General features: G+C 42.6%; 1 protein-coding gene across 2 annotated transcripts in view; it reads left to right on the top strand.

Annotated features, from left to right (window-relative positions):
* Positions 1–24,040, top strand: part of crtc3 (CREB regulated transcription coactivator 3) — a 46,278-nt gene that overhangs the window by 8,291 nt on the left and 13,947 nt on the right. Inside the window, exons 3-6 of one of the 2 annotated variants that reach the window (XM_085138706.1) lie at positions 3,558–3,689; positions 7,808–7,866; positions 18,162–18,224; positions 22,075–22,178. In XM_085138706.1, coding sequence (XP_084994832.1) covers positions 3,558–3,689; positions 7,808–7,866; positions 18,162–18,224; positions 22,075–22,178 — 358 coding nt within the window. The remainder of the gene's footprint in view (positions 1–3,557; positions 3,690–7,807; positions 7,867–18,161; positions 18,225–22,074; positions 22,179–24,040) is intronic. The other variant, XM_085138778.1, reaches the window with a different exon arrangement.

The following is a 24,040-nucleotide window of genomic DNA, read 5'->3' as shown; positions in this document are numbered from 1 at the left end:
AAACATTTAACAGTGTAAAAATAAATTCCTTGCTGAAAGTTTAACCAAAAGGCATTTCCAGTAGAAATGGGCTGACATATCCTGAGCATAACCATGTATAATATCCACTGAAGTTAAAAAGAGGTGCTTTGCTACATTAAACTGCAGTGTGCCAAATAAAAAAGTCAAATATGTATTTTTCGGACCATAAGGTGCATGGGATTATTAGACACATTAAGCGAAACAAAGCAGTCAGATAAATCAAACTTTATTCAACTCACACTTCTTGCTTCCTCCACTTCTGTACCATTGATTCATTAATGCTGTATTCTCTCACAGCTGCTCTATTCCCATGTTGTTGCAGTATATTAATGACTAACCTCGTATTGTGGATGGATTATCTCAGTTGTTCACCAGACTGAAGTTTGGTCTGTTTACAGCATCCTGCCATGCGATTGCATTTGTCTCTAACCATCAGGAACCTTGACGTTAACTTTTATCGAGTGGAAAAAAGTTAGTGTTCATCCTCCAGCTTCACTGTTTATGTTATGCTAACATAGCTGTGTCGCTAGCAATCACGTAGCACATCATTATATAGCAGCTAGCCCAACTTCAGTAACCCTACAAACGTCACTGCTGTTTAGTTTTCTGTCTTCATTTATGTTGGAAGTGATAGCAGAGCTGTACGTTTGATTTTTTTCAGAAATCTCTCAGTCAGAACATGCTATATCATGCTTAGGCAACTAGCGAAACTAGCGAGCTAACTTCCTGCTAGCTTCTAACTCCGTTAAATGTAATAAATTCTGTTTTCATGGATGCCTGGATGTTAAACTTCATAGTTACACCTGGTAAAGCAGCAACGCTGATCGTTTTATTAAAGATGGAAGAATTTAGACAGTTTTTAACTCTCAGTGATGCTGCAGTGTTTGTTTGACTTTGGAACCTGAAGGGGATTAGGACCCAGATTACTCCCAGATTTACAAGCACCTTAGTCCAACAAATACGGCAATAACGGTTCATGGTTCATCCATTTCACTCAACGATCCGCTTTTTCCCTTCTCATTCTCTGTTGCCGCCATGCTTTTTCGGCCATGTGCGTATGAAAAAAAGGCACTGCGCATGCACGTTTCACCCATATTATGTCGCGATATTTCATTTTCTTATCGTTGCCTAACATTGTACCGGTATTACCGTGAACGGTATAATATGGCCCAGCCCTAACGAGAGGTGGAAACGTCCTCTGCTTGATCTCTGCTGACTGGGGTGATAATCTGTATACTGAACTGATTTATTTCTCCACTAAAGTGCGACCTCTTAAACTCCAAAATTCCTTTTATAAGACCTGAATACTGCAAGCATACAAAACCTAACCAATGCAATAATGCAACACTACTATCGGTAGTGTGGAGAGGATGTCACACAGGCTTAGTACAGCCGAGCATAGAGCAAAGGTCCGTTGGGAGCATCTGGCTGAGGCCTCGGGCAGTGAGGTCTTTAAATCCCACCCTCAGTCAGAATCTCAACAATATTCCAAGGAGATCCTGAGTGCAGTAAGGTCTATGTCAGGGTGCTGGAGAGGGGAGTCTATCCGTTAGTTGAAGCTTGGATTCTGGAAGAACGATTTGGTTTTCGTTTAGCTCTTTCTCAAGGATATTTAAGCATTTGTGGGAGTTTTCCCAACTAATCTCCATATGTACACACAAAACACAACTAGTAAACTTGGAGAAGGGATCCAGTTGCATTTCGGGATGTTTTGGGAAGTTGGGGTATCTGGTATTCCTATCATGTCCCTGTACAGTGGGAGCTTGGTTCACATTGTTAGCTACAAGTCAGACTTGTTCTCGGCGGGTTTGACTTTGCCAGGACTGCCCTTCATCACTGACTCTGATGTAATTTTATAGACTCTCTAGGTGCTCTCTTTCTAGTGCAGGCATGGGGTGGAAGGTGTTGAGTTCAGCTATTTCAGGATCTCATCTCTGCTTTGGGTAAATAATGTGGTCTTGTTGACTTCATCGAGCAATGACTGCTAATTTGCACTGAGGCGGTTTGCAGCCAAGTGTGAAGCAGCTGGGATGAGAACCCCCGAGTCTGAGGCCCTGGTTCTCAGCCAGAGAAGGGTGGAGTGCCCAGTCTGAGCTGGGAAGAAGTGTAGGAGTTTAGTCAAACACTGGGAACACCTGCAGCGTTTGGGTTTTTCCTTTTTATTATTAGCAGCGACGAAGGAGTGACGAGGGGGGCATTATCATCATCATCATCACTGATATTGTTGTATCTTGTTGCATTGTTTCAGCTTGTTTAAAAGCCTGGATGGGAAACAAGCAGTTTTCGCTTTATGCTCTATATCTGACCCATTGCTCTCACAAATCACTGAGGATAGTGGTTCTCTAGGTGCTCTATGTCAGCGGTCCCCAACCCCCGGGCCTCGGACTGGTACCGGTCCGTGAGTCGTTTGGTACCGGGCCGCGAGAGTTGAGGCTCAGGTGTGAAATGTATGGTTTTCAGGGTTTTTATCGGTTTTCAGCGTTATTTTGTTATCGTTTTTATCGTTTTTATCGTTAACTCGGTTTTCCTGGGTCTTTTCACGTGCGTTAGGAATAAATCTTCTCTTTTTTTTGGTACTGGTACTGGTTTTATTTTGTTGTATTTATCCGCGACACCTTAAAGGCCGGTCCGTGAAAATATTGTCGGGCACAAACCAGTCCGTGGCGCAAAAAAGGTTGGAGACCGCTGCTCTATGTTACCTGCCGCTCACTGTTAATGTCTGTAAGATGTTTAGTCGTTCTATGACCACATGCCTGTGGTCAGAGCTGCATATATAGACATAACTACCAGACACTTTAAAGATGACTTGTATAAAAACACATGGTTCGATCTTTATGTTAACATAGTTGAGTAACATGTCTGGGTTTCAGCCAGGGAATAAACAGCTCTAAACTGTTAAACATGTGACATTACATGTATTTCACTGTGGCACTTTATGTGATGAAAATGCATGGGTACATATTGGTCTCTGACAGTGTTTGTAGACTTTTAAAGGGGACCTATTGTGTGTATCTGTCACATTTTTCAATGTTGGCTTTTAAATTACACACATGGCTAAAGTTTCAGATAATCCGGCTGCAGACTGCTCCATATGCTCGCTGTCAGGTAGTTGTTTTTTATGCACAGCAGCATGAGATGTCATAGAGAAGGGATATCTCTGCGTTGGTCATCTAAGGCTCACAAAACCCATCGACCTGCTGTTTAAGCCGCTGGTTTGGGAGGGGCTTTCAATCAGAAGAAAGTCATCTTAACCAGAGGGGAAAGGGGAGGAGCTACTACTGAGGGCCAGTGACTGGCATAACTGCTCTAATAGTGTACAAGAGTGAAAATATGGAGCACAGTGAGGTGTAAAAGGTGTTAGTGATCACATTAAGTCTGTTCTGTTTAGGTGTACAACCTTAATTAACATGATTACTAAACGGCTGATTTCAGTTCTGCAGCACCTTTCACCAAGTGTCAGCAGCTCTAACTACATTTCAGGAATCAGCTTTTTGATGTGTGTGATGTGAACAGTTCCTTTGCTGTGTCCTTTACAGGGTGGCTTCCCTTCAGGTTTGGACTCGGTGAGAGGGACTCGCCACCACGGGCTGGTCGAGAGGGTCCACAGGGACCGCAACCGTATCAACTCTCCCCATCGCCGACCCCTCGACAAGCACGGCCGGCAGATATCCTTTAAAGCCTGAACGAACGATAGTTTCTGTGCAATACGGATGTTGTCATCATCATGAAAGGTTAATCGACGATGAGAAAGTGGGTGCTGTGGCTTCCAGGTGGTTTTTGTTTTGTTTGTTAATGGTTTGTGTTCGTAGTGTGCTTTAATGTGACGACACTTACTGGTGTAGGCAGATGTTCTGTAGCCTCAGGAGCTGAATTAGTCATTATGCTAATTTCAAGTGTGACGCAGAGACAATGTGCTTGCTTTTTCCTAATAGACACTTACAGCAGGAGATTCTCAGCATCGTCTGAGAGCACACTGAAGGTGTGGGTACATGTGTGTGTTTTGCATGCACGTGTCGCAGTAAGGGAGACTTTTATCGTGAAGATGCAGGAGCAGAGCGGTGATTGTTTGACTCGTAGCTGCGACCTTCATCTCATCATGGAGTCTCATCACAGCTGAAATGAGCAAGAGAAGAGAAATCATTTAGTTTTATACGTCCTTGCAGATTTCACGGTTGGCAGTGAAATAATTCAGGATTTGTAAGATTTTACAATGCACAGTTAATTACTGTGATTGTTTTTAGCAGTCAGCAATTACATGCGCGGTGTTTGTCAGGATGCATAACAGCTGCGTAGGCAGTTCACGTATAATAATTTAACTCATGAATGATGAGCAACCATTATAAGAGATGAGAGATGTAACTTGGACAGACTGTTCTAAAAATGAATTTGCAGTGCAGGAGAGACGACCCGATTCCTTTTTAGACTGAGCCTGTCGTGTGCTGTTATGATTATCCAACATGCAATCGCACAAAAACAGTAGCTGCTTCTAACCGATGACTGAAACATCAGTTTCTTGATGTGGATTCATTCACACCCAATTTTTTATATTTAAATTAAACATTTGTTCACACTTCTAGCAGCCCTACTTGTTTCTTCTTTCCCTGCCTCTGCACAGATGTTGAAGAGAAGCTCTTTATATATAAAAGTTTATATATCTATACTAACTGACTTTAGTAAGATTGCCAAAATAAAATCAATACTCTGGTTTGAATCAATACCGAAGTTACACTATAACTTACAAGTTACAAGTGGTAACTTGTGGGGTGGCTGCATGCCAAATATCCTTGGGCAAGATACCAACCTAGAGGTGCTCTGTGATGTCTCCACTGGAGTGTGAATGCTGGATAGAAAAGCACCTGCGTAGAAAAAAAAACCTAGAAAAACGTGCTCGTACAGATGGGTGTGAAAAACTAAATGAGCCCAGTGTAGAAAAGTGCGATATAAGGACCAGTCCATTTACTTTGTTAACTTCTAACTTGGCCCTGTGACAGACTGGTGAAGACATTGTATGGATGGACACGTAGATGTGTCCACTGTTTCCCAGGCATCGTTTTCACATTTATATCAACAGTAGCTCAACATATTTGGTGATTTCTTTGTATCTGAGCTAACAATGCTATCCGTAATCGACTTGCTAGTAGATGCCCTCATTCTTCTTTGAACCTTTTAGTCACTGCTAACCAGCTAGCTGCAGTCCTTCACACCCTGTGCTTCTCTATTGGCTGACCAAGTTGCTGTTGTGGTGGTGCTTGACATCATTTAGTGGCTTTTTCTAGAAGCTCCACAGTTGTCTTCCTGCTGCTCTGGAGCGAGCTGGGCCCTCTAACCACAACCTGCAGGTGGACTGGTTCCTGTGGGCCCAGTGAGCTCACTGAGGGCTAGCACTGCCAAAAGCAGTCCAAGAAGTTGTACTAAGACTCTGTCCACTAACTGGAGAGCCAGTAAGTTTATTGTTATATTTATTGTCACTAAGTAAATATAACTCCACACCAGTAGGCGGTAGGGTAAAGTGTCTTGCCCAAGGACACAACAACCAGGACAGAGAGGCTGGGGATCGAACCGGCAACCTACAGATGCGCTTCCCAACCCCCTGAGCCACGGTGTTGCTAAAGACTGAAACACACCACACCTCTTCCAAAGCTTACGGCAGCTTCATTGACTGCTATATGAACACTGCCTTCAAAATATACACATTACATATACTCTCTATTTCAGTTAAGTTTTGCAGCTGTATATTTCCAGATAGGAGCATAAGCTGCACTTCCTTTTGATCACTTTTGTTTGACATAAAACAATAAAGTTGAGCCCAGTTTGCAGACCTTTGTTCTGCTTAACAGTTAAAGAGCTTTGATTGTGGTTCACATCAGAGAGCAGTAGAACAGGATGAGAGATTAGGATGGATAGCTTTGTTGTTTTGTTTGTTTTCTAATTTTAATGAAAGTTGTATACTGTAATGTAACATGTAACCCGGGTGGGGCCCCCGTGTTGATGTTTGATCTCGTAGTATCAAAACAAAAGCGGTGGTGTCAGTTCTGTGCATTGGTGTCTGCAAAGGTCAATAATGAGGTGTTTGTTGCTCAGAATGGGCCCTGTGGGACAGGAGGCCATGTAAGCACATGTGCTTCATGGTCACATGGTGTCATGGCCTTCCTGTTTAATATCTGATTATTTCAATAGTAAAAATGTACATCGCAGTAGTGGAAAACTTTAGTCAACAACACTGGTTAGAACTGCTGAGAGCCAAATCTACCACTGTGCAGATAAAAAGCTGGGGGGAGGAGACATGTCATCGTTGCCCTATTAGGATCGAACAGTAATCTTTCTGTCAGCTAGGCTACTGATGATTGGTTGAACTTGAGCTGGAAACTCGACCTTCTACTTACTCTTTACTTGTTACGTGGTGATTACAGGGGGCAGCACAGCACCTTCAAAATAAAAATGACAAATTTGATGTCAGTCTGATCCTGACTATGAAAGTTGGAGATGCTGTGATCGTGACAGTGGGACAAACTATGAGCCTGATCTGTTTGATTCAGTCATCAGCAGTGTAGCTCAGGTTGAAGGTATTCCAGTTGCTTTTGTCTGAGGCACAGTCAGGTCGTGTGTGTTGATACTGCTGGAAAGATCCGAGGACGACCTGTGCTGCACACTCTGTCTTATTGTGTTTGTTACGTTAAGCAGCTTTCTCACCTTCATCGATACGCACATATATACACTCCACCTTTCATGTCAGCTCTACTGTTCACATTGCATGCATGTGTTTGAGGAGGTGCACTCACACTGAGACTTGGAGCAGGGAAAGGAGAAACTAGCGTGACTGTAAATGACAACTTAATGAATGCAGACTCACGCTGAGACTGGACCATTAGTTAAAAATCACAAAAACATGTAATGTAAAGTGTGTCTGTATCAAAGGACACTTGTAGTGGATTGTTCTTCTGTTTTTAACAGTGGCAAATCTTTAAAATGTGATGGTGGCTCCAATAGGCCAGAGAAATGCAGGGTGGGCTGATTTTGAATGATTTTCCCATTTCAGGCTCACTGCTCATATAGAAGAAGGTTGTTCATTCATTTTTCCTCTTTGTGCGCTCCGGGCTGGACTCCTCCATTGTAGCTGTTGAAAGGTGTTAATCCAGTTTGACTGGATCATGGCCTCTCTGCTCTGTATCTGGGCCTGTCCGATGTTTTGTGTGAGAACTGATGAATGACACCAAGTATCTAGATTGTAAATCTGCCCCATGTCAATAATAATCCATGTGATACAGATTCTCCTGGAACAGCCGTCAAGTCTCGCGTGGCTTTGAATTAAGCAGCTACCCCGTATTTCCAAAACAAAAGACCTCAACTCGCTGAAAGAGTAACTGTTGGCAAGACGAAGCGCCACCCTGCCCTCTCGCAGACAAAGCCAGGAACTCTGCATCAGCATTCAGGAGTAAATCAAATAATGCTGCCATTGTTTCATGTTGTTCAGCAGCAGGTTGTTGGACAGCATGTTAGAGCAGGAGTCTCCGCTTTAAAACATCCAGGATGGCGTGCCCTCTCTACTGTGCGCCACAGCGTGTGTATAAAGGCAAACATGTCTTTCTTAAATGTTGTTTCACTGAGTGTTTTGGGACGGTCGGTTCTGTTGTTCACACCTTTTCTCTGTTGTACATCACTTCAGCAGGGCTTTGACCTGCTTCTTATAGACAGAACACATCTGCATATCTTTTATAATGAGGTTTAATTCTGACTGTTGTGTTATGGTGTTGATGTGTCACTCGTTTCCTTGACCAAAGCCTACATAGAGAGCTCTCCGTATGGAGCGGTGTACCTGTCGCCACCTCCGGACAACAACTGGAGAAGGTGAGTAGAGCCTCCGAGCTGCTGACAGAATGCTTATCGTCTTTTCTTCTTCCTCTAACTGGATCATTTTACAACAGGAACCATTTGCTCCTGCCAGTGTATTTCCCATATCAAGTCTTTCTGTGTGCTTGCTGTTATTTTCTTTGAAAGTCCAGACCCCAGCTATCTCGATTGAACACAGATCAGTGAGTAATGGCTGAGTGAGGTGCTGGAGCAGGCTGTTGGGTGGAGTTGTTGGCCTCGACTGTTTCTGCACAAATGTTTCAAGTGTGAAAACGCTGCGTTGGCCCTGAGAAGCCTGCGCCTCACTGAAGGTGTCTGACAGATAGCCTTTTGTTTTAAAGGTCATGCCCAGCAGCAGTCGTCCTACTGCTAAGGGATTTGTGTTGTCGCTGCCCCGTGGTGCAGAATCACCAACTTAGCTGAAACTCGGTCTCGGCATCTGCTGGACGCCTGAGCTCTGATCGTGGCTGCGTAGAGCAGTCAGTGTGCTGGTAGACAGCTTTTCCTCTGTGTTTACAAGGCAGTGAATTATGGGCCTGTGATAGAAGAGCTGAGCCAAGCTCCTCCCTTCTCACTCTTTCAGTCTTGCTGTGTTTCCACACTTTGTGTTTTGTATGCCGTCTTGGCCGGCTGCCGATCAGCCTGCCTCGTTTTCTTCCACAGCAGCGACGCAGACATTGGCTCTGCGTTGCAGTGTACTATAACAGCTTGCGCCGAAGAACTGAATAAGGCCCACGCCCTTGCGTCATTGTTGATAGCACAAAACAGGTTGGCTGACAAACGTCCTCGCGGAGCAGCCAGACGTCAGCGCACTCGGAGTGGGCGTGTTTCTTACTGAGCCATGTGGCACGAAGAACTAAAAGCAGATTCGTGCATATAATTTCGGCACTGCTGCTTTTGTCTCAGACCTGTTCGTGGTGAATGGTTGAGCTTGTGAATTTACAGTATGAGCAAACGTGACGATCATTTTGACGTGATTCAGTCACTGGACCTTCTGGCATGAAGGCGCACACACGCCTATGAACGATAATGTGAACTCGTCAAGCGATTGAATGAGTCTTCAATGGGTTGTGACTCGATTGTGCTAGAGGATTTTTTTCATAGTTTCTCTGTTTATAGGTGCAAAGTACTCAATCCAAATACTCTTCTGTAAACTGCCAAAAAAACCCTTCGTTATGCTTGTGGTCATTTTTCCTTTCGTTTTCTTTTCCTGTTCCCGCTTCGTGCCCCTCTGCAGCTCCATCAAGTCTCTGCAGGCCAAATCGAGCCTCCTGCTCCAACCTGCAGCAGATTGCTGTCACAGTGTGTAACAGGGATAAGCTTCCCCCTCAGCAGTGGATTTTGGCCTACTTTACTGTCGCAGGCAGAGGAACTACGAGTACCATAATGCTGGTTATAAGGCGTACCATAAGTGGAAGCACATTGGGCAAACTCTGCTGCCCAGTTTGTCTGAGTAAAGCTTGAAAGCTCAGAGAGCATCCCTGTCCCCCTGCTTAATGTTCGCATGTCCACCTGACATCCGAGGGCTTTACATGTGTTTTCATTTGCTTTTTAGTTCTAATGATGTAGTTCATCATTCTGAGATTTGTACATCTGGCTGGCTGAGCCAAGACAAACAACAACAACAAAATGCTAAGTAGCCTTCCTGAATTGTACTTATCACAGTTTCCAGATTGTGGGTTTTGAAAAGCTGATAAGAAGTTAAAACATTGACTTAATCCATCAGTTTATTATCCCAATTTGAAAACAAAAGGTTCAGAATATTGAATCTGGCATCGTAATAATACTCGGATGCTAATAACCGTCCATGAATGAGGTTAATACAAGAGCATTTAAGATTTAAGCTACAAAGATCCAATTTCAAATCCCTTTGAGGAACAGGGGCACGCTGTGGTCTGAAAAACTGTAACGTAATCAGATCTTTGCAATCAGAATAAGTTGCTCTCAATGTTTCATATGATTTAAGACTGAAATCGATGAAGTAAAGCTGTTTCTGCTGCTCCTCTCTTTGATGAATATATGATGTTAGATCAGAGTAAAGTGCTTGGGAGCCATAAATAAGGACCCATATTTGCCCGTCCCCTCTTAGTTTTCGTTTTTCTTAAACATATGCATATTTGTACTTAAACAACGGAGAAGTACTTCTCTTTTTTGACTCTGCACACAACCACGTTTTCATAGTCACTTGTTGTCATTTGCACGTGTCTGCGTTTGAGACGTCTCGAGAAGCGACAGCGGTCATCTCTTGATGATAATGCAGCCATAGCTACTTTACAAATCAGGTCACGGTCCTTGGACCGGCTGCGTTTGGCAAGTGTCCTCGTTCTGTAAGCTGTCTGTGTGGACCAAATAAGTGAACACAACACAAGCTCCCCTCTGCACTGTCACTGTTATGCTTTTCCTCTCAGCCTGCTGACGGATATGTAGCTTGGATAAAGACATAACACATGATTGGAGGGGAAACAGGAAGTGTGTTTGGCCTGAACTTGTGTCACATTTGGGAAGCTCTTCTTCAACTGGTTGGCCAGGAAGTCCCATTGAAGAAATTTTTGTGTGTTGCAATCCTTTGCAAGAGGCTAATGTTCATTTATTTTCCATATTTAAACCCACTCAGTCTCATCCAAAGACCCCATCTGTGGCTAAGGTTAATAAGCATTCATGGAAATAGTCTCAGGCCCTTGTGTTGTTACAGTCAGAAGCAGATCCTCCAGCTAGACTGTCTCAGGGGAGAGTGGGGTGGTAAGTGTTTACAGCGCCAGCTACATCTGCACTACATTACTGTTAGTCAGTTGTGGAGAAGAGCCACAAAACACTTTAACCGTTTCGTTGCATTAGCTCAGCAGTGTGTTCGGTTTCACCGCTTAAAATCAGCCGCTCAGAAAGGACACACAGCAACCATCTCTATATTTACTCGGATCATTCCAGGAGAAATCTCATCATATTTTGCTGAGTTTTTGGTTTGATGTCATATGCTGCACTGAGTAAAAGTTTGACAACAAGCCCAAACATGTTGGCAGAGTAATAAAGAGCAATGGTGAGGGCCAAGAAGAGCAACATGATTCAGTCCTGAGCATGTGATGGTGGAACACGGTCTACATGTAATGTATCTACTAGAGATGGACCGATCCGATATTACATATCGGTATCGGTCCGATACTGACCCAAATTACTGGATCGGATATCGGTGAGAAATAAAAAATGTAATCCGATCCATTAAATATCAAAAAAGCACATCACAAAACTCGCTACACGGAGTAACTCGGCTCATAACTGTAGCACGTCGCAGCAGTATGCATCACGTGATAGAGCCACGGTGTGTATTTGTAGCCTCGCTAGCAAACCAGCATTTCATCTCCGAGGAAGTTTTCCCAGAGAGAAGTAAAGCAAGTGTGTAAGTTTATCTCTGAATGTTTGTAAAGCGTTCCCATGTTAAGCTTAACAACAGATATATGGAGCGACTGCCTCTCTCTCTCTCCTGCTGCTACTTCAATCGTGAAACCGCTTAATGATCAGCTGATCGGCTTTTCTGTCGCGAGTCCGTCTCTCTTCTTAGTTTTTGTCTCACTTCTCACCAGAAAGAGGAAACCAGCGGCTGAACAACAGCAGCAGGTTTAAGCTTGATAAGCTGTTGTTAGAATTTATTTAATATTATTTCTACACCAGGATCTTTTTCTACGCAGCTGACGGCTGGTAACTGTGCAGGGGCGGATCTAGCAAAGTCTAGCCAGGGGGGCCGATAGGGCATGAACAGGGAAAAGGGGGCACAAAGACATACTTTTCTTTCTTATTCTCATTTAAAATGTCTAGCTTTTAATAAATAATTATCTGACTCTTACACCCAAAGTTTTAATCTGATGTAAAATACATAGAAGTCCATTACTGTATATAGTAACTGTTAAGTCTAATATACCCTAGTAAGCTATACTACTTTTTCCTTTGGGAAGATACCATCTGTGCAGTCTGCAATTCTGTTGAAGAAAGATGTTGAATCTATTTAATTATTCTTGAAAAATAATTTCTTTCTGTGCATTTTTCCCCCTGCATCAAATTAAATTTGATTACATCGATTAAGCATCATGAGCTGGAGGGTGGGGGGTGGTTCCCTATTTTTTTTTTTGCTGGGAGTTTGCAACCCTATTAGTTAGGTTGCTTGATATTTCTGCTAAGTACTCTTTAAAATACCAGAATAGGGAGGATGGAGCAGGTTTACGTTTATTAGATTGATCAGTGTTGCTGAACTATGAAATATTTTGGGTATTTTTTTACATACAGGTATAACAGAATAGCTTTAGTGTTGTTATTTATTTAAACTTGAGTATAAACTTATACAAAATGCAGCAAGATATTAAAAAAAACGTTTTATTGATTAAAAAACACACTATATCGGATTCATATCGGTATCGGCAGATATCCAAATTTATGATATCGGTATCGGTATCGGACATAAAAAAGTGGTATCGTGCCATCTCTAGTATCTACATACAACCTTGAGTTGGTATACGCTGTGGAGAGACCTGTGTTCGATTGTAACCCAGCTTCTATAAACGTTCGAACCAAAAAGCAAAGCAACAATAAGAGGTGAGGTGCTATTACAGGGGAAAAGATCACTGTTAAGTCAAATATTCACATGTCAGTTTGGGCCACTGTGTTTTTGTGATGGTATAAAACTAACAGCTATAAAGCTGTGAATACGTTAATGTTTGAAAGTGTCAGAGCTAGCTACAGTAGCTTTCTGACAGCTAACATATAGGGCGCTAAAATAATCCTTAAGGTGTTTCAGAGCTTAGTTGCAAAGCATGGATCCAAATTAGGGAAACTTGATTTCCCAGGAATTGTGTGTGCGGTGCTGTCGGCCTCTGCAGAGCCTGATCTTAGAGTACTTGAAGAGAAAATCTCCAGATGAACTGTGGCAGGTCTGGATAAAGTGTGTACACAGCACAGAGTACACACTTTACCAGCTGCTGTTAGAAATAAGATGGTGTTTTAATAAAAGCTGCTTTTCATGAAGATGATTGAAAAACATATATTTGCATTCATTAGCACATCTGTCCTCTTGTAAACAGATGACTGATGTTGAGGTTTACACACTCTGTTACATAAGCTGAGGGATTGCCAGGCATGAGAGAAATGCAGGAGAACAGAGCTGTTCACATAGCCTTTAACCGCCCAGTGACCAGCAGTCTGGCCAAGGGAATATTTTATCATCTCTCTGGATTTTCTTTTTCTCTGAGGGGAAAAGGAGTTGTATCCTAATGCGTCCATCTGTAGTGAGTTGAGCCAGGGTTTTTGATATCCACCATCTGTCCTTCCTACACACCGACACCTTTCTGAACAGTCCAGTGTTAAAAAGGTGCGTTGTTTTTTTGTGTGTGGGAAGACTGCTCTTAAAGGGGGTTAGTTCCTAAAGATGCTTCAGGCATAAAACCTGAGTACAGCTCTGGGTCCCTTTGGAGACCATCTGCTTCAGGGTCAGAGCATCAATGCAGTCCCACGCTCTGCTTCTCTTCCGTGCACCCATCTTTGGCCTGCTGTTCCTGTACCAGCCTCTCTCGGGATGAAATCTCAGCCCAGGCTCCCAGGAGGCTGCAGTGCAGAGAAGAGGACTTAAATTCCACCGCAGTCTCTGTCGGAGATGTTTTGTGACGATTGCTAAGGGATTGTGCCCTCGGTCTGATTGCCCTGATGGCTGCTGCTTTTTCTATGCATTTATTGAATGAGATGTGGGTTTTTTGTGTATTTGTTTCAACTAAACAACTGCTGTCTCACCTGAAAACTGCGTCATGCTGCTGCTGCTTAACACAAACGCCGGTTGGCATTCACATGTACAACACGGCATTAACATAACCAGTCCTGGATGAATTTAGACCAGTCTGCCCTTTTTAACAATCACACGTATTTGTGCAAGTTAAATATTTGTTGTGGGATGGGTGGGATGCCACAGCTCATCTGCATTCCTTTGCCTACGTCATATCTAAATATACCTACAGGTTGTACACCCTGCAGTAACAGCCAGGTAATGTTGCACACGTAGTGTTGTAGTTTTTTGTTGTTGTTTTTACAGTTGCATGAATACAGTAAGTTGTCAGGTAAGTCTGGAGGTTTGCAGACCTTTAGACTCACAAAGCTTAATAGTAACACTAATCGTGTTTCCAGCACGGCACTCTGGGTGTTGGTTTCCTGAGACGCTTCTGTCACAGACTGTTGGAGGTCAGAGGTTTGTCTTAAACTGTCAGCGTTGCTAACATGAGTAAGTGTAGCGTGAACATTTGTGCTGATTTGAGAAAACATGATTCCAGCCTACATCATTGTAGAGACATCCTACTTCACTCACAATGTGATATTATTGCGATTTTTAATGTTTTGCAATATATCAAGAATTGCAGTAACCACAAAATTATGGAGTCAGTCTGCTATAAGTCTATTAGATGGGGTCAAGTCGGCAATTACATGCAATCTATGTGTGATACATGATTGACAATCACACGTGTGTTGCTGTCTACACAGACAGAAATTCTCATTTTAGTTACCTTCCTGCTCAACGGCAGCCCGTTGAAACTCATTGCCTGATGGCAACATGCTGGCAATCTGTGTGCGTTTATAAATGAGAAGTTAGCTTCTTAGAAGTTAGAAGCAACAAGCTCTGAGTGAGCGTAGTCAGTCAGACTGCAACTGTTTGCCTCGTGTCAGGCGTGATGAGCCTCTTCAGGGCTCGCAAAATCGCTAGCCCGACGTCCCGGGGCTAGCAATTTTTCCCGTCGGGCTACCAAAATCTATCTCTGCCCTGCCCGTCGGGCTGTCATAGGAAGGAAAAATATATGTCAATGCTTTTGCATTCTTTCGGAAATGTAGCTGGGTAATTATGTCATTGGCATCGGTGAGCCACTGTCAATATGTGACATATTGAAATCTCGTTTGAATTTGCGCTTGTTTTTTGCTTTCACTTTGCAATCGCGCGAACTGTGAACTGAGAGCGACAGTACTGATTGGTGAGTGACGATAATTTGCGCACCAATTCCTCTGACATCATCTTATCAATCGTTAGCTTACTATGCAAACATGACAAGTGAAATCTCCTGCAGCTTAAACATGTGAGAGGTTGATCACGCAGAGAATCGCTGAGTGTTATGTGAGTGTCTGTGTAAAAGCAGCAGGATATATATTTTAGTTCTGCTGAGCCAAATAAGACAGGTCAGGGTGAAGAAGTGACAGCCAAAGAAAAGCTTACCACAAAACGGAAAAGAACAAAAAGAAAGTGCAGCTTTATGGTTTCTTGGACAAAAGAATTTCTGTGGCTGCAATATGACGAGCTAAATAACCAGGGCTGCACATAAGTGGTCCGCAGGTGCGCATTCGCTGTCAAAATAAAAAACGCGCACAAGATAAGAAGTTGCAACGCGTGTTTGCATACATAGGATTTTCTGGAGGAGGACAGACATTTGTTTAGAACTCTTAAAGATGTCGAAGAAGCTCCTTTAAGCAATTACTGTGATGTTCCTCCACCTCCAAAGAAATGTCAGAAGGAGTCCGAACCACAAAAGAAGCGCGTATTCTCGGAAAAGTGGTTGCAGGAGGTGAGCTGGCTTCAAACAAATGATGAACACACAGAGATGTGGTGCAGAATGTGCCGTGAAAATCCCACTCTAGCGGACAAAAACAGCCTTTTATATGGACGCAAACGCACGTTGCAACTTCTTATCTGGTGCGCGTCTTTTATTTTGACAGCGAATGCGCACCCGTGTAAATAACATAATGTTCTGCCGGGTGTGTTGTGAGTTTCATTCGATTTCTGAGTCGACAAGCGCCTTTGTTACTGGGACCAGTAATTTTAAGAAAGGCCCCCATTAGAACCCATGAGAAATGCAAGAAATGCATTATTGCTCAGTCTGCAATATCTTTCCCAGAACAAACACCAATTGCAAATAACATACTAAAAATAAACCTGAAAAATCTGTTTAGACCAGCGTACTATGTTGCAAAGAGTGAACTACCACTGGCACAATTTAGCAGTCTTTGCAAACTTCAAAAAGCAAATGGCCTCGATCTTGGTTCCACTTGCCTCTTACCCGTGACTTCAGTGGAAATTTCAAATTCAGGATCTGACACAGACTGATTCATGTTCTACACAGTTCTTACAAGTTCATAGAAATTTCTGTTCAATTAGAACCAAGTATTTGAGTTGATGATTGTAATTTTTATACAATGTTGTAATTTGTGTTTCAACAATTTTTTGATTAATGTTTTGTTTCCGTTACAATATTATACTTTAATGTATAATATTGTAACGGAAACAAAACATCAATCAAAAAATTGCTCTCTTTTTTATTCGGGCTACTTAAATTTATTTTGGGCTACCAAAAACTGAAGAGTCCCTGCCCGAAGGGCTACCAGGGATTTTGAAATTTTGCGAGCCCTGCTCTTGTTTGTAGTGTTCCCAAAGTATTTTCATGTATTTAATAAAATCGATTTTTGATGTCCCTGCATTGACATAGTATTGCCACCAAAAAGTCTCACTGAACATATTGTAATGTTCACTTTGAAGTTATTGCCCACATTAAAGTTGGAAAGAGGATGGGCAGCTTGCTAGCTTTGGAGCAATGCTAGCTTTGGTTTCCAGTCAGATCCACCCTGGATTTTTTTTAATATCCACTTTTAAAACACCAAGACAGTCGGCATGAGACGTCACGTAGGGAACCCAGTCAGTGTTGTCACAGGTCTGCACTGGTGCCCTTTGAGAACCAGCCCACATTATGTCAGTTCTGAGAACTGATTATTATGTAGCCACAGTAGCAGAGGTCGAATTCCTCAGAGAATAAAGTCACAGCGGGCTCGCAGCTATATCTGCCCGCCATTGTTGGAACTTCTTGTGGTAATCCCTACCCTAGTAACTGATGACTTTCCAACTTTGGTCCTAAAGGTGTGGGCTCTGGGTTGGTCACTGGCACTGCGCAGTGGGAAAAAGACTAGCAGAGAGCCGGACACGCTCACACGATTTAAAGTCGTCAGGAAGCCTAACTTGGACAGTGAGAGGAAACGTTAGCCTTCCCACAGACGAAGTCCACTCAGAGATTCGCTGCCCAGCAGGTTCGAACCCAGGCTCACACGTCGGGCAGTTAAATCCCTGTACTGAAAGTGAAGATGTGGCTAAACAGCTTGTTAACAAAGTGCCTGACGTCATTGTGTTTCTGGTTGCTTTGATTTTTGGTTTTCCAACTATTTCTTTGATGGCAGCTGAAAAACAGGAGCATGTTGTTAATATATAACGCTAGTGGTGCAACGGATCAAATATCTCACGGTTCGGATCGGATCACGGTTTTAAGTTACGGATCGGATCAATTTTCGGATCAGCAAAAATGAGGAAAAAAAGACAAAAATTTGACTCGCCATTTACTCATTTAAGTATTTTTTGCCTATTAAAAAACATTAAATTCAAGACTCATTCCACGCACTTATATAAAAATAAATTAAGGTGCAATATGGACATTATGGACCATGCTGGGCATCCTCTGCACACGGCCATAAACAACCAGAGGAGTCTGTTCAGTGACAGGTTGCTTCTCCCAAAGTCAAGAACCAGCAGACTTAAAAACTCCTTTGTCCCACACGCCATCAAACTGGGAGGGGAAACGGGGACAGAGGGGGAAGTGGGATTGGTTCGGATTACGGATCAACCGTGATCCGTTGCACCACTATATAACGCTAAGAAAGCATTCCACAAACATCCCAGCCGGCATGACTGGAGAGAGGGTGGTCTAGTTTATTATTTATTTATTTTTAGTTTTTAGTTCTTTCCATCACAGTTTAGTATTTTTAGAAGAGTAGCTGTGCCAGTTGGAGAAAAACAAACTGTTACGACGTCCTTTTACGTAGAAGTCAGGACCCTTTTTGATGAGCGCTTTAGGACAAAATCCACTCAGTCAGCGTTCCCACTCCATCGTTTCAGGCTTTGACGACTCTGTTTCTCGTCGTTTCCTCAGAGTGCTGGTTGCACGTGTGACAGGTTTATAAACCTAGCTTGCTTCTTGTCTTTGTCTTCATTTTTCCTTCCCATCAGTCTTCAGCCTGTTTTGAATTTATCCCCTCTTTCCATTTTCCTCCGAAATAAAGCACTATTGTGCTGGGTCTTGAGTATTTTCCGAGGTCTTTCTTCTTTCCATGTGTATGCCAATGCAAATATGTTACATTTTTTACAGGGATATTTTCTCCTCTTGCAGAACTTTAAGGCTGGAGCCAGGGGTCTCTGCTTTTACCCATTAAATGTGTCTGTCATGCTTTTCCTCTGTCTGTCTTCGAAGGGAACAGCAGCCATGGACTGAGGAAAAACGGCCGGAGTTTAGATTAATATCACAACTCAACAGGTGACCCCTTGACCCCATCCCTCTCTTTCTCAGTCTTTTTCCCCTCTTTTGCTCGGCCTGCCTTATCCCTCGCTTACAGTGGCAAACAATTCTGTTCTTTGTCTTTTTGCAATCTGTCTTGTCTACATCGTGTCCTGGTTTCTATCTGTTGTAAATCTCTGCCTGATTTGTAACATCTCAATAATCCCCTTCTTCTTTCTTCCTTTGAAGCACTGGAATAGAGGACCCGAGTCTCAGCTCCAGAGTCTTATCACTCATTTCTTTGTAGCTTTCCACTCCTGTTTTCAGTCTGTAACATTAGGTACTCACTAACCAGCTTTAGGACTCGTGGCCTCTTTGCAGTCTAACATCAAGGTCCCTTACTCACATTTTCTGACTCTCAGCCTTTTTACATCATCTCTGAAATGTTGTATTGTCTTTGGGTTCTCTGATGATTTATCTGGAGTCAGTTTGTGTTGGCGGCAGTTGCAGGAAAAGGTTGAGAACATGTTGGAATTAAAGCGAGTTCTGCATTGATTACTCATAAGATGTGGTCTGATCTTAATCTCTTTCACAGCTCTGGACCAACACAATGTGACCAAAACAATAACAAACCAACAGCTGCACTGTACTCAATTGTTGCGGCGAGCAGCGGCTTCCTCAGCACCATTCTTCTTTACTGTTTGTCTGATTGGATTTCTTATTATAAGAGAACAGGATTAAAAACACACAAGTGGAATATGTAGAAAAGAGTAAAATGGCACAGATTGCAAAGTGCTTGCGTGCTTTCTACAAGTATTACCTCGCTGTGACCGTCGGCTTCTGTGAAACACCGAGTTGCAGCTCTCGAGGTACAGACTGGATGGGATACATGAAATATCTGCGCACATACACTCGTAAAATGGCACCAGATCAATTTTATACCAACTCCAATGTGGCGTTCCCATCTTCAGTCAACATGATATTTTTCCATAACCAACTTTGAGTATCAGCCTCCAGGTCGTCACCACGGAGAATAGTTTGTGTCTAAAATACACATTTTTAAGTTTGCACCAGCGGATTATCAGAAAACAGTGTTTCTGTTACTATGACAACAACTAAATTGGATCAGTCAGTCAATCAACTTGTTTTTCTTTGGGGTTTTTTGGCAGATTGATCACGACGTGTTGGCAATCCGTCTGCATTTGTAAATGAGATGGCAGTTTTTTTGCACACCTTCACCAGTCTGAGAATAACTGTAACCAGCTGAAGCTGGATCACGATTGTTTGGAGACAGGTTGCCTCCCATTATGAGATTTGCGCGATTGCCTTGTGAATAAAAATGGTTGTCCAGACTGTGACGCACTCTCAGTCTATGAATGAACACTTGGTTGCTGCAGTTGGCCGCCAAATATGGAAATAAATTGCAAATATCACAATCACAGTAGCAAGGACGTTGCCGTTTGTTTTTTAATGTATAAAAATGAGGACACTTACTCAATACTTTGATTTTATTTTAGTTTTGTAAGTAAAAAGCAGCTTCAATGAGTCAGTTAACTGTAATAACGTCAGCTGTGAAAGGGTTTAAATCTGACTGAACACACGACCACATTTGATGAGTACTGAGTGCAGAAGTCTGGATCAGGATCTCCTGCGACAGGGGAAAAATGAAAATGACATGTCCGAATTTTAAATGCTTTGAAGATAATTCAATGTTTTATAATTTGTTTTCTAAATTTGCAATCAAAATGTTTGTAAATGCACCTGTTTGCTATAAATGGGGGCAGATCACAGAGTCTCCACCCTGTGCTTGTTTAACTGTTGTTTAAAGGCTATTTCCTAACTTAGAATGTATTACTGTGTGTAATGTGAATGGGTGGATGACTGGATGTGTAAAGCGCTTTGGGGTCCTTAGGGACTAGTAAAGCACTATACAAATACAGGCCATTTACCATAAAGTCAGTGATCATTAGGACTGGGCGATATGACCCAAAATTCATATCTCGATCTTTAGCTGGATGGCGATATACGATATAGGTCTCTCCATATTTCTTAAAGCCATAAAGTAAGAACAAAGAGAGAGCTCTTAGTCAAAGCTGTGTCCCAGATCTCACACAAACACTTTTATTAACATACAGCACAGATGTACGTGCAAAAATTACTCAGAAATAAATTATCAGCATTTAATAATAATGCTCCATAAATAAAATAAACCAATGTTGTTTTTGTGCATAACAAAAAGCTCACAATTGTGCAGTCAAAATGTAAACTAACAGACGCTGAGCATAATAACAAAGACAGATTTCACAGCTGCTCTATTCCCAACTTCTACAGCGTGACTGGAGTTTAAAATCCTCTTTGTAACCGTGTCTCTTAACAGGTGCCATTTATGGTCCTTATACACACACAGTACGTATCACTCCGCGAGGCTCCTGCCTACGATAGCCATAATGCTCCGACAATCCATCAAGCGGTGCGGCCTTGTAGCTTAGCAAAGTCGTACTAAAACATTTTTCACAGATTTTTGAGCACCGTGTACCACAGAAAATCGGTTCGATATCAGTGAGCACAACCAGAATTCATACATAAGGCGCGCTGTCGATTTTTGAGAAAATTAAAGGACTTTAGGGCGTTAGCGCAGTTAGCTCGTTAAGGCATTGACACCGTGCAGCCCCACGCACGGGGCGATCCGTGGTAACTCGTTAACGGAGATTTGCCGCGTTAACGTCATTTTAATGAGATTAACGCTGCCAGGACTAAAGTAGTCATTTCCAAATGTTTTGTTTTTACCGACCAGCTCCTCTCTGATAGCTGCCGTGTCCATCTAGTCGTTGCCTGCAGGTGAAGGGATGGGGGAGGCGGAGTAACGCAGCGTAGAGACAAAAGTGGACAAGAAGCAAACTTCTAATTATAACGTTACATAGACGCTATCGATATAAACGATATTGTCACATCTCTTATCTAGTATAAAAATATATCGATATATTGAAAAACTCGATGTATCGCCCAGCCCAGCATCATTATAATTGCCACAGTGAAGAAAATGGTCATTTTGATGTGTCTCTGTTATTTCATTTCAAACCACAGCACAGATTTATATTTACAGCCAAAGTGTGTATATGCATTAGCTTCATTTCGATGTGCTCAATAATCAAACGTACTTCCCCCTCGCCTGCCTCAGCCTACAGTAATGGATGGTACAAAGCAGACTTGGAATACAATCTGGCAGCTTTAAAAGCTTAAACTGGATCAAGTATAAATGGTAAATGGCCTGTATTTGTATAGCGCTTTACTAGTCCCTAAGGACCCCAAAGCGCTCTACACATCCAGTCACCCACCCATTCACACACACATTCACAGTATAAGTGTGATTACAACACTTTTCTACATTGTGATGCACAAAAGCAGCTATTTAGGCTTAATGGAGCGCACTAAAGAAAGCTCTCAGCTGAAGCGCTGCAAGACGAAGATGCCGTGTGTGGGCTGGCTCATGTGTGTATGTTCAGAGATTGCTTCAAGTGAAAGGTGAACATATGTGTGTGAAATGTTGGATTGGGTATCTACCGCCAAGAAAAGCGCAGCTTCAAATCAAATAATTAGATGAAATTGGATTGTTATAACATTCATATTAATCTTAACCATTGCATGGAGTTCCCTGTGTCTCGTTCAGGGTTTAAGGTGATTATGTTACGATGTCCTGCTAAAGATTGAGCTGAGTGCTGTGAGGGTGTTTATGTGTAAGGTCAGCGGGAGCCTGCAGATGAATGTGGCCCATGTGCAGCCAGAGCAGGAATGATTCACTGACCTTACAGCCCTCAGAAACCTTCTGCCTCTGTCCAGGGTGCTGGAATACACACCATAATTTCTTCCTCCTCCTCTTCCTCCTACACAGAACCAACTCAGACTCTGCTCTTCATACAAGTGCTATGAACCCAAACCCTCAGGACCCATTTGGCATGAACCAACAGATGGGTAGAGGACCCCCACAGCGCAATGGTGAGAGTATCATACGCACACTCATTCAGAGAGCACTTTCTATGCGTCCCTTTTGACAGTGTTTAGTGTTGTAAGTTAGAGTTTGACTTAAGAAGACCTGCAATTCATCTCCATCATTAAGACATGCCTTTAAGTTGCAAAATTAAAAAGACATTTGGAGTTTAAAGTAGTCTCATTCCTGTAAATATTACCTATGTTCACAGCAGTTACTTTGCTCTTATTGGCCATCAAAGAACCTGACATCATCAGGCCTCAGTTTGCCTGAAGAGAGACGCAAACAAACCAGAAAATGTCTCCTCTTCACTCCGTGGGTTTTGTGCGTCTGTGCTTCACCGTGAGTTTGTAACTTCTGTGCAGAGTGAGTCACCCGATTCACTTTAAGCTACAAGCAAACAAGATGGTGTTGCATTTGGTTGCACAGGTGTGATATGGAAGTACAGTGCTTTACAAATTTATGAGACCGTCTGTTGTAAAAATAGGAAAACACACTTTTGGAAAATATGTTTAAAACAAAATAATTTGCTTAACTCAATACAAATGTTTAACAACATTATATTCTAGTATTAAAATATCATTTTGATTAAAGAACTTGCACATGCAGATGGATTAACCATGACACATAAAAATGGTTTTGTTGATTAGCAGTACTGTTATGTTACGGTACCTGTGGTGTAAACCTGGACTAATACATTTGTTAAACTCTCTGTTTGAACGTCTTTAAACTTCCCAGCTTTGTGGCTTAAAACACACATTCAGGCTCATTTGAAGCCACGGTCTGCCCCACCAGCTAATTTTAGTTCAAGCAGAATTTGTGAATTAACGTCTAACACAGCGCTGCTAAGCAGGCCGGATTAGCATAATCCCACAACAGCTGAAAAGTGCCACAGGAAGTGGAAGGTTTTGCAGGTGATCTAAGAGTAAGAAAAGACGTGACCGAGTCATTTCAGTAATGATCAACACGAGCTACCACGAGCTGTGCATAACAGGGGGACAAAAGCAAACGACCAAGGAGAGGGGGCAGAAGGAGAATCGCTGTGTTTTTGGGTAAAATCTTCTGTCAGCCACTGAGAAATGCTGTTCTCCAAATCCTGACAGCTGAGATGGAGTGCAGGATTCATCCAGAGTGAGGCTGCTTTATATTCCCAACCAGAGGGCGGGATGTAAACCTGGAATCTGTCTTTAACAGCTGACCTGTCGGATGTGTAGAAAAACACAGAGCATTAGTCAGATTCTGACCGACTCTGTTTAAATGACTTGAGAAGTACACACTGCTGCCTGTATGCGTCCCCTCTCTCTGACCTTTCAAATCAGCTCGGATGCATTAAAACAGCAGTGTTGAGGAGCAGAAATATGCAGGGCTTGGTTCAGAGGGAGCAGTCGTTAAAGACTGAAGGAATGGATCTTACAGCCTTGTGCTTGTTCTAACAATGATTGCTGCAATGACGGACACGGGGCTAAATGATGCCACAAACAGCAGCAGTGACCTCGTCCTCCTGCAAATCTGAGCAAGTCAGAAAGTCCAAGCTGAATTAATCAGCAGGTTCCATCGCTAACCTGTTTGTGTGCCTGCTTTTTGGTGCCAACAGAGGTTTTTATTCTGCCCTGAGCCACTTAATCAGGTCCTAAATCTAACAGGAAGCATCACATGAACGAATCTGAGGAATAACAGTGTGAAACACCCCACCAACAGGCCAGGAAACAGTCCAGCGAGACTAATTACAACCCACTCGTGGATTTAGCCTCAAAAACTTAGCCAGTGTGTTACACTTCAGAGTAGAAAGCTGGATCACTTCAAGACAGAGCTGATGTGTTTTAGTCATATAGAGTAAGCAGACCGCTCCTATACTGGGCTCATTTCATTG

Source organism: Neolamprologus multifasciatus, chromosome 1 (assembly GCF_963576455.1).
Source record: "Neolamprologus multifasciatus chromosome 1, fNeoMul1.2, whole genome shotgun sequence".
NCBI classification, from domain to species: domain Eukaryota; kingdom Metazoa; phylum Chordata; class Actinopteri; order Cichliformes; family Cichlidae; genus Neolamprologus; species Neolamprologus multifasciatus.
This window is presented reverse-complemented; position numbering and strand designations above follow the sequence as displayed.